The sequence below is a fragment of the Hippopotamus amphibius genome, chromosome 4, assembly GCF_030028045.1.
Source record: "Hippopotamus amphibius kiboko isolate mHipAmp2 chromosome 4, mHipAmp2.hap2, whole genome shotgun sequence".
Taxonomy (NCBI): Eukaryota; Metazoa; Chordata; class Mammalia; order Artiodactyla; family Hippopotamidae; genus Hippopotamus; species Hippopotamus amphibius.
The window spans coordinates 6,619,158-6,630,894 of record NC_080189.1 but is presented as its reverse complement, the minus strand read 5'-3'; the positions used below and the strand labels follow the sequence as shown (position 1 = coordinate 6,630,894).

Below are 11,737 nucleotides of genomic sequence, written 5' to 3'. Positions count from 1 at the left end.
GTCTCCAGCAGGGCCCCTCGACACCAAATAGCTTGTGATACCAGAGGAAGGGAAGGGTGCTGTAGGACCCCGAGGCCTGACTCCTTCTAGAACTGCTTAGTGATCTAATTTCAATTACTTTTTACCCTGTAGGCATTTGTCCTCATATAAAATAATTCCAGAGTGCCTCCTGCCCCAGAACAAAGAACATGAAAGCTTTTCTCAACAGCTGTCCATTGACTGGACATCCATGTGGCCAGTACTCCCCTGGGGACCAGTCTGTCAGAAAAATCCAGAATTAGAGTTTTGAGCTTCAAGTCCTTCAGCAGCTGAAGGACTTGAAGCTGGCCGGTGTGTTCAGGATGGGTACATTTACACGACTCCTAAATTGGCCTCATGAGCAGGCTCAGTCTGGTCATCTGTGTTGGTGTCACAAATTCTACTATTCTGTCTTCTCTCCAGTGGGTCATGAGAGTGAGGTCAGCAAAAGAGCCAGTGGTGTGACGAGCAGGCTGTGAAAGGATTGGCCCTAAGACTGTCAGGTCACCAACCTAACTCAAAGTGTCTGGAGTTGACTGTCCCTATGTGTGGGAAGGAGGGCTGTCCTGAGCCCTCATCTACTGACTGGGACCTGCCTTTTCCTCTCTTTCTTTCCAGCCCATTTTTTTCAGGTAGGAAAGAGACCCAGCTTCCACTATTTTCCATTCTTTTTCTCAGGTACAGAACCTCTCGAGTAACCGACATTCAGCATTACTGAAGCCAGGAGTCTCTTATTCTCTCACTAGATCAGCAGGTGTGAGGCAAGTTTGGTTTCCAGGGCACTAGGTTGAAGGAGGCACTCACTGCCAAGGTCACCCAAGTCCATCCCTTCAGGTGAATGGCCCTGGGAGAGAGAACTTCCCTAAGCCCGAGGTGCATATGGCTCCTCACTGACTTCACCCTGGTCCAAGCCACGCAGACCAGTCTTAACTAAGTCTTTGATGCCCAACCTGTACCTTTCATGAAGATGCTTTCAGTGCCTCTTCCATAACTCCTTGCTGTTCAGTGTTCTCATGCACGTATGTGGTGTCTTCCTTCAACCACTTGTGACTCTCTGCCTGAGGGTTCACCTGGTTATGAGAGGATGCTCGGCTAATGTATGGAGCAGCCTGAAGTCATCAGAGACCTAAGGTCCCCAGGAGCAGACCCCAATCTGCGACAGTTAGAAGTTAGTGCACAAATACCCTAGTTTCCTTGCTTATTAAGTTCTGCACTGCCCACCAAGTGAGACCACTTTGAGGTATAGTCTGGACCAACTGCTGTGGTCCCCGGCAGGACGGAGACCCAGGTGTCTGTGGCAGGAACCCCCTCATCACTGTCTACATTGGTAACATGTTCAGCAGCACAACCTGAGTCAGCTACTTTCCCCTTCCTGTCTCACATTCCCCATGGCCCTACTAGTGCTTTCTGGGATTGCCTTCCTACCCCAAAGTGACTGTCTCCATTCTCCTCTGCATCCTGATTAGCTTTTGATTATTTGCTATTGTCTCTGAGCTTGGTCCCCTGTTATTCACTGATTTGCCATCAGCTGTGGAAACCTATCCACGGCCAAGGCCCTGAGCCTCCTGGGTCTCAGAACCATGCAGGGCTCCTGCTTCCTCTCCTCCCTCTTTCCACACTTCCTTCTTCACTTTTCAGATTTGCATGTTTATTGTTTTCTTCTCTCTCCTTATAAATCCAGTAAAAAAGACACAGAAGGAAAACATCCTTCCTGAACAGAGCTTCAGAACAGAATAATAAGAAGTTCAAACCTTCTGGGATCGTTCTTCATCCCTGATGTCTCCCTTTTCTTGACACCAGATGAGCCAGAGCTCAACTATCAGCATCCCCAGGGCTACAAAGAAATAAGAAATATCCGAATATTATCTCAGGAGAGGAGATTATAGGAAAATACTTCTTCAATGAAATATTGACTATCTGAAGGACATTGGCCCCACTATGCCCCAGCATTTAGAAGCACTATTTTAGTGTCATGTAGATCCTACTTTCCTTTTTGTGGGAGAGAGAGGTTGTGGCCATCAAGATTTACTTGTTAGAAGTACCAGAGAAGTAGGTATCATCCAGAATTCAGTTTCACAGGACAAGGACCAGAGCAATCTTCCTAGTTTGATAGCATAACATAAAAGGAGATGGAAGTTTAGAAGACAAATCAGAAGTTAAAATGTTGTGTGTTTCATATTCCAATGTTATATACAACGGGACACTGAAGTCAAAGATAGACAATAAAAGTTCCAAGTGAGAGAGATGCAAATATTAACACAAACTGAGACTTGTGTGAGAACCTAGGATGAGTTTCAGTTAATAAAAAACCAGGAGAAAGGCCGGGGGGGGGTATATTTGAAGAAATAGCAGCATGTCATAAAACAACAAATGAATGGGGAAAAACACTCAGAGAAAATGAGTAGGATATAAAGAAAAAAGGACTGAGAATAGAACCCCAAAGACCTTATAATTCTGGAACCATCAGGGGGAAAACAGTACAAATGTTTGAAAAGTGGAAGGATAGCTGAAAAGTGTGTTGTTATTAAAGACAAGTTGCCGAAAGTCTGAAAAAGAAAAAGAATCCATCAAATGGGGGATCTTTTGCTTCTGGTTAAGTTGGAGAAAGGTTCAAAAGCCCTCAGCTTCCAGACTGACAACAAGAATTGGACAGGATGAAAATATGCTTCTCTATGTCAAAGGATGGTGGAAGCAAGGAAGCATTGAGGAACTGAATTCTAGATGTAAAAGGGCCCTTTATAGGTGAGGAGAGAGCTGGGGAGCCTTCTATACCTGGGGTAAGTACTTGGTCTGGATATAAACATTTGGAGGTGTTGGCTTGTCACAGACAGGTGTTGCAGAGTGGAGGAGAAATTAGATGATCATTTGACAAAAATGTGGGCTATCAAAGTAGATTGGGATCTACATGATCCTAAGGGCGACACTAAATTGTGTGTCTTGAAAACTCCTCCCTTTCCCATCACAATATTTTTTTCTGAGAAAGCAGCAATAGAGATGGGTCAAAAAAAAATGAGAAATTATTCTGTCTCATTAAGCCCTGCTAGTAACGTGAAGCCATTCAAAATTGGAGTCTTACACCTTTCTCAGTCCAAATGTTGATTAGATAAAATGTGTATTAGATAGGAGACTGTTAGGTGTATTATGAATCAGAAGTGGACCTAATTGATTTAATGATGTCTCATTCTCATTTCAATTCAAGTTTTGGAGTCAATGATGTGACTGTAATCATTAGACAGATGAATGAACTTGCACTATCTAGAAAGTAATCCAAACCAGGGGCAATGCAGACTTTAGACTTCAGTTTTACTGTCTGCAATATCAATCTATATGACATAAGAAGAGTCAGGAAAACATGGCTCATAATCAAAAGATTAAACAGTAGAAGCAGAACCACAGATGACTCATTCATTGGAACTTAGGACTTTAAAATAGCCATCATGAAAGTGTTAAAGAATTTATAGAAAAATAAATATAATGGTTTAAGTGTTGAAGAATTTCATGAGGGAAATATAAACTCAAAAGTATTAATTCTAGAAGTAGAAAATAAAATATGTGGAAAAGAAAACCTTTATTGGATGGACTTCGTAGCATATTGGACATTAAAGAAAGCATCTATGAACTTGAAGACAGGTCATGAGAAATGATTGAGACTAAAGCATAAAAGGAAAATAGAAAAAAATAAACCAACAGTGCTAGTGATCAGTGGGATAATATCAGGCAGTCTAGTGTAATTAAAGTCCAAGGAAGAGAAGAAAAGCCTGAAGTAGGAGGAAAAAATATGAAGATAATGATCAAAGATTTTAAATTTTGATGAAATACTTCTACTCATAAATCCCAAAATCTTTCTGTACGTGGGAAATACAAAGAAAAACAAAATCCAGGCACTTTATAGTCAAACTACTGAAAACAAAATAAAAAAATAATAAATACATAAATAAAAAGAGAGAAAGAGAATAATTTAAAATCAACTAGGTGAGGGGAAAAGATGCATTACACACAGAGGAACAATATAAGAATAATGGCTGCTTTCTTATTAGAAATAACACAAGCCAGAAAACATTGGAATATGTTTAAAATGATGAAGAAAAATAAAAGTTTGCCCTAGCAAAACTACCCTTCAAAAATGAAGATTGAAAACAGACATTTTAAGGTAGAAAACCAGAGAGAATTTGTCCCATCAGGGCTTGTGCTACAAGAAATGTTAAAGAAATTCTTCAGGTTGAAGGAGAATGATATCAAAGAAACTTTGATCAACAAGAAAGAATACAGTTTTCTGGAAATTTTAAATATGCGGGAAATATGAAAAGGCTATTATTTTGATTATTGCTTAGTTTCTTAAAAATGAAATTGACTAGAGCAAAATAATAATAACCTATGGTGAGTTTCTAACATACGAAGAAGCAAAAATTGACAATATCACAAAGGAAGGGTAGGGGCTAGATCCAAGTACATGTCATAGGTTCTTATATCTTCTTTAGCGTGGTCCCCTCTTAATTCAAAGTAAAGAATAATATGTTAAGGATAAATATTTTAATTTCTAGGGCAATCACCAAAAAAAAAAAAAAAGAAAGAAAAGAAAGAAAGAAACAAAAGAGGAGAGAAATTGGAATAATTTTGAAAAGATCAACACACAAAAATGAAAAAAAAAAGAGAAACAGTGAAAATACTGGGCAAATAGAAAACAGGAGCAAGATGGTAAAGGTAGATGTAAATCCAGCCATAGCTATAGCTATTTCAAATGTGACTGATCTTTGACAAAGGAGTAAAGATAATTTAATGGAGGAAGAATAGTCTTTGAAAATTTTTTTTTATTTTTACTTTTAAAATTGAAGTATATTTGATTTACAATATTATATTAATTTCAGGTGCACAGCATAGTGATTCAGTATTTTTATAGATTATACTCCATTTAAGGTTATTACCAAATAATGGCTATAATTCCTGTTACTGTACAATATATCCTTGTTGTTTATGATTCAGTATTTTTATAGATTATACTCCATTTAAGGTTATTACCAAATAATGGCTATAATTCCTGTTGCTGTACAATATATCCTTGTTGTTTATCTATTTGCTTCACAATAGTTTGTATCTCTTAAGCTCATACCCCTATTTTGTCCCTCCCCCTCCCCCCTCCCTACTGTATCCAGTGGTTTGTTTTCTATATCTATGAGTTGTGTAAAAGCATAGACTTTTCAATAAATTATGCTTTACATCCACATGCAAAACAAAACAAAACAAAAAAAATGAATATAGTCACAGACATTATACATTTCACAAGAATCAATTCAAAATAGATGATAGATATAAATGTAAAATGTAAAACTATAAAACTCCTAGAAGATAACATTGGAGAAAATCTAGGTGACCTTGGGTTTGGTTAAGACTTTTTAGATACAACACTAAAAGCATGATTTATGAATGAAAGAGTTGATAAGTTGAACTTCTTTGAAATTAAAAACTGCTGTTGTATGAAAGACATTTTTAAAAAGGTGCAATGAAATGGAACAGTGAAAATATATAGGAGAAAATCAAAGTTAGATTTTTGTAAAATTTATAAAGTTAAAACTCTAACCAGGCTGATCAAACAAAAAGAAATATATTGAAGATCAATCCTTTGTCCGTTGATTCATTAGCAAATATTTTCTTCCATTCTGAGGAATATCTTTTTATCTTGTTTATGGTTTCCTTTCCTGTGCAAAAGCTTTTAAGTTATTAATTAGGTCCCATTTGTTTATTTTTGCTTTTATTTCTATTACTCTAGAATAGGGTCAAAAAAGATCTTGCTGTGAGTTATGTCTAAAAGTGTTCTTCCTACATTTTCCTCTAGGAGCTTTATAGTGTCCAGTTCTACATTTAGGTCTTTAATCCATTTTCAGTTTATCATTGTGTATGGTGTTTGGGAGTGTTCTACTTTCATTCTTTTACATATAGCTGTCCAGTTTTCCCAGCACCACTTGTTGAAGAGGCTGTCTTTCCTCCATTGTATACACTTGCCTCCTCTGTTGTAGATTAATTGGCCATAGGTGTGTAGGTTTAACTCTGGTCTTTTATCCTGTTCCATTGATCTATATTTCTGTTTTTGTGCCAGTATCATACTGTCTTGATTATGGTAGTTTTGTGGTATAGTCTGAAGTCAAGGAGCCTGATTCCTCCAGCTCCTTTTTCTTTTTTTTCCCCTTTTATCCTCAGGATTGCTTTGGGTATTCAGGGTCTTTTGTGTCTCCATACAAATTTTAAGATATTTTGTTCTAATTCTGTGAAAAATGATATTGGTGATTTGATAGGAATTACACTGAACCTGTAGATTGCTTTGGGTAGTGGAGTCATTTTCACAATATTGATTCTTCCAATCCAAGAACATGGTATATCTCTCCACAAACAGCTCATGCAGCTCAATATCCAAAAAACAAACAACTCACTCAAAAAATGGGTGAAACACCTAAATAGTCACTTCTCCAAAGAAGACAAACAGGTGGCCAAGAGGCACGTGAAAAGATGTTCAACATCACTAACTACTTGAGAAAGGCAAATCAGAACTCCAATGAGGTATCATCTCACACTGGTCAGAACGGCCATCATCAAAAAATCTACAAACAATAAATGCTGGAGAGGGTGTAGAGAAAAGGGAACCCTCTTGCACTGTTGGTGGGAATATAAATTGATACAGCCACTATGGAGAGCAGTATAGAGGTTCCTTAAAAAACTAAAAATAGAATTACCAGATGACCCAGCAATCCCTTTCCTGGGCATATACAGAGAAAACCATAATTCAAAAAGACACAAGGCAGCCCAATGTTCATCACAACACTATTTACAATAGCCAGGTCATGGAAGCAACCTAACTGCCCATCAACAGATGAATGGATAAAGAAGATGTGATACATGTATACAATGGAATATTACTCAGCCATAAAAAGGAAGGAAATTGGGTCCTTTGTAGAGATCTTGATGAATGTAGAGACTGTCATACAAAGTGTGAGTCAGAAAGAGAAAAACAAAATCATATTAACACGTACATGTGTAATCTAGAAAAATGGTACAAATGAACCTGTTTGCAAGGCAGAAGTAGGGACAGAGTGGTAGAGAACAAACATATGGACACCAAAGGAGAAAGGAAGGGTGGGGTAAATTGGGAGATTGGGATTAACATTTATACACTAATATGTATAAAACAGATAACTAATGAGAACATACTGTATAGCACAGGGAATTCCACTTCGCTGTACAGCAGAAACTAACACAACATTGTAAAACAACTATATCCCAATTAAAAAAAGCCAAAAAGAAATAATCATAAGTTGCCAATATCAGAATTCAAAGAGAAGCCCAATCAAAAATGTTTGTTAGGGTTTTGTATGACATCATAAGGAAAATCTGAATGAACTTTTTGGCCAAGCCAATACTATAGTTCTTGCACCTATTAAAGGAATGATAAACTATTTTATGTTTCTGCAAATAAACTCAACTACTTTAGTATAATAGAAAAATTCCTTGAAAAGCACAAGGTATCAAAATGAACATAAGAGGAAAAAAAATCAGAACAGCCTTTTACCTTTGGTTAAAAGAAAGACTTTATAATATTGATTTATAGCGTTAGAATGTATCCTACTAGGGAAGGGCCTGGTTTAGTATAGGTTTGGGTTGAGGGGTCAGAGAGCTCGGAATCAGCTTCTGACTTTACCAACAACCCAAGACTGAGTTTCTTGGTCTCGGGATTGGCCTGGGCGTCTGTCTGTAGGTCCACCCTGCCTTCTGGTTGGCCTGTCCTCACGGCTCTCAACTCCCCTTTTAGCTCCACATCCTTTTTACAAGTATTGTTTGCTTCATCCTTGGAATTTGCCTAATTTTCTAGTGAGCTCATCGGTCATAAAGATTGGGTTATTTTAATAAATTCTAGTTGCATTTAACAGGCTGATGCTCCAGAATATTCAGTCCAGCGTCTTGTCTGAGATGTGAGCCTCTGTGTGTTTCAATGCTAACTGGGCTTGGACACCAGGGGTGACATCTGGCTGAGCCTCTTGCAATGTCAAGCACATTTGATGCACAGAAAACAGACTATTGATGTGTGAGTGCGTCTGCATGTGACTGTTGAGGAGGAATTGGTTGTGTTACAGAAATGAGCCATGGGTTCACTTACCATCTTCTGAGGATAAAACCACAGCACAGAACTAAAGATACATGATCTCAGGAACTTTACAGCTTATTTGTTATTTTACTATACCCTGTAGAAATTTTATTGTTATTTTTGTTATATTCAGTAGAAACAGTAATAGTATAAAGAAGAAAAGGAGTTTTCAGGAAGATAAAACTGACTTTAGAGAGTCACAAATGAGAGAAATTTTATGTTTACAGCTTTTAAAAGGTATATTTCAAAACAAACAGTAACTTTTTTTTATTGAGATACAGTTAACGTACAATAAACTGCATATATTTAGAGCGTACAATTTGGTATCCCAATCTCCCATTTCATTCCCCCCAACCCTCCCCACTTTCCTCACTTGGTGTCCATATGTTTCAAAACAAACAGTAACTTTTAAAATCATTTGGTTCACTAACAAATAGACTGATGTTAAGATTTAAACACTTCACAGAAGCTCAAACGCTTAGGGCTGTCAGGCACTGCATTTTACAAGGGAGGTGCTGTGATCCACCCACCAAATGACAGTGAATAAAGAGCCCCTGATCTGCAACTATGATATAGGACTCTTGCACCCTAGTCTAATGGCCTTTCTAAAAATTATCACTAATTTTTGGGGTATAATTAAGAGTAAGCTAAAGAATAAACTGCACATATTAAACGGTAAGCGGCAAAAGAAATTGCACATTCTGTGCAATACACGAAATAACAGAATTAGCAACCTGGTGAAAAGCTGAGCACACAACACAATACTCATCACTGTATGGAGGAGGGCATCTCGTAGGCAGTTTGCTTTGGCCGTGGTTGTGCAACGCCTCTGAGTTTCCATGTACTTTATAAAGCTCCCTTTGAAATGCTGTGCTCTTTCCTCTGACTGCACAGCTCCACATTCTGACCCTGTTACCAGGCTGTACAGCCTGTTGGTGTAGTGGTCACCCCTTCTCGCCATCACTAGGCTCTCGATCAAGACCATCAGCTCCTTCACTTGCTCATCCCGATCGCTCCCTTTAGCACGGTTATTAAAGGCACACACTCGCCCCCCACACGCTGCCAGCAGCTCGCTCAGAGCTTTGTTATCTGAGCCATGGATGTAATCCTTCAGGGAGCCTCCCTTGAGGTCTTCCTTGCGGGTGAAGAGGACAATTGTGTGCCTCATGGCATCCTCTCCAAAGATCTCCTTCACCCTCTGCACAGCCTGCTGGTCCTCGGTGGTGAATCGGCCCAGCTGTGTCACCAGGAGCAGCACGTGGGGCCCTGGTGCGGAGAGTAAGTAGCCCCTCTGTACCTCTTTGTACAGGGACTCAGAGGGGTCCTTCCCAGAAAACATATCTGGTGTGTCAATAACCACCACCTCTCGCTCTCCCCAGCTTCCCCGGCATGTACTGCAGGTCTTTGTCAGGGGCTGGGCGCTCAGCCTGGACTCGAATGCTTGCTTCCCGAGGATGCTGTTCCCTGTAGCACTTTTGCCAGTTCCTGTTTTGCCCACCAGAATGATTCTCAGCTCCGATCCTCTGGCATGATGCGCTTGTGGACTCTTTGTATATGGTCCTGCTAAGAGCAGGTTTGCTTAGAAGAGAAAGACAAATACCATACAATATCGCTTACATGTGGAATCTAAAAATATGATACAAAATAAACTTACTAACAAAACATCTATAGACTCAGACATAGGAAACAAACTTATGGTAACCAAAAGGGAAAGGGGCAGGTAGGGATAAATTAGGAATTTGGGATTAAAATATACACACTACTACATACAAAATAGATAACCAACAAGGACCTGCTGTATAGTACAGGGAACTCCACTCAATATCTTGTAATAAACTATAATGTTCATATATGTGTGTATATAACTGAATCACTTTCGTACAACTGAAACTAACACAACATTGTAAATCAACTATATTTCAATTAAAGAAAAAGGTGGAAAAAAAAAAGAGCATGCTTACTTTGTTATTACCATACTGATCATGCCAATGGAATATTTTTAATGATAAGGAAATGTCTGGGAAAAGATATTCTCACCATATATTGCATTTATGAAATAGAAGCTAATGCTATTATTAAATAAAATAATGATTTTTAAAACATCTAGACTTCTCAAAAAAAATCTAGATTTCTCTAGGTCTGTAGGGTATTGCCATGTTGGCTCCTACAAAAACATATTTGGGGGATGAGATAGAACTAGAAACATATCTTGTCATTCAAAGCTTGCCTATATCACCCAATTCTGGCCCCCTAAAAGACAAATTTTCTGAAGATTAGAGACGTGTAGCCAAAAGACTGTCGGTTCCATCTCCAGGTGGGTAAGTAACCTGACTGTTCCAAGGCCAGAGATGGCTTCCCTAACCCAGGCTGGCAGAGGTGTGGTCACGACCACCAATGAAATGGTTGGACCCAGGAAATACTGACATGAGCAGCGTGAAATGATTCTCTCCAGTGAAGAAACAGCTGCTAGCTTACTCTTTGCTTTGAGAGGATAGCATGATTTTTATATAAATAGGCTAAGAATAGGGTAAAACACGCACTCACAGGAAGTCACTTTCTTACCAGAGTGACTGCATTCATTTTGGTTCATGGCAGTTCCTGAGGGACAGAGAGACCAGAGACCAATTAAAAATCTCTCATTTTTGAGTTACGACTCATGAAAGAGCCTTATTTCTAGAGCACGTCAACAGCCATGCCTCATTGGTCTACCCAAAGCTGAGGAGGAGGGTGGAAAGAAGTACTATCTCTGTTTTACAGAGAAATTTAGTCACTTGCTCAGAATCAATGGAGTGAGTCAGAACATGGGTTTCCTTTGTGGCCCCACCTCCACGCCCACCTCCTCTAGCTTCCCTCCTCTTGTCAGGGCCTCCCTGCCCCACTCTTGCTTTCCGTGACCACACACCCTCCCTTCCCTCCGCATCCTTTCTAGGTCTGCCTTGCGTCTGAGCTCCAGACCCCTCTTTCCTCCCCTCCTTCCCCACCTCACTCCCTTCCTTACACCTCCACCTCTCCAGCCAGACTCCTCCCTCCACGCTGAGTCTTTGCTGAGAGACTCAGTGAATTAAGAACATGACTCTGGAAAAGTCCACTATCCTTTAAACCAGAAATACACTTCAGCTGATTCGTTAATTACTTGACTTTTCCTCTTTCCATGAAAAGCCTTGCAGTTAGTTCCCTTTCCTATGCAGAGAGAAGTATCTTAAAATTGGCAGCCTGTACCAAGCCACAAGGCACAGAAAACGCATGTGTGAATGACCAAATTCTTCCCAGTTGGCGCTTTTTATCGCCTCTATGCTAAGGAAGCTCTCTTTCCAGTAATGGGTAAACTAAATTCCATGAAGTTTACAGGTCCTGTAAAATGGCTTCCCTTAAGCCAAATGCCATCACTCTAAATTATTTCCCTGAAAAGAGGGTAAATTTGTTTAAGAAGTTTTTCTTTTTCAAGCATGGCCTGGGAAATAGAAATTAACACTGCAGAACTCTCGTGAGTGTGGGCTTACCTGAGTTATTGTTGAAAGAAACAGATGCCTTCCTGATCAAATCTGTGACTTGCCAGCTCAGCTCGAAGAGAAAAAAAAAAAAGACAATCTA

The 11,737-nt window shown here is 39.3% G+C and overlaps 1 protein-coding gene across 1 annotated transcript; it reads right to left on the bottom strand.

Moving 5' to 3' along the window:
* Nucleotides 1-8,711: 8,711 nt before the first annotated feature.
* LOC130851202 (GTPase IMAP family member 2-like) lies at nucleotides 8,712-10,736 on the bottom strand. Its single transcript, XM_057731168.1, has 2 exons — nucleotides 10,709-10,736; nucleotides 8,712-9,724 (listed from the first exon to the last, which is right to left on the bottom strand). Exons 1-2 carry the CDS (start codon nucleotides 10,734-10,736, stop codon nucleotides 8,712-8,714), a joined length of 1,041 nt encoding a protein of 346 aa, XP_057587151.1.
* Between the last annotated feature and the right edge of the window lie 1,001 nt (nucleotides 10,737-11,737).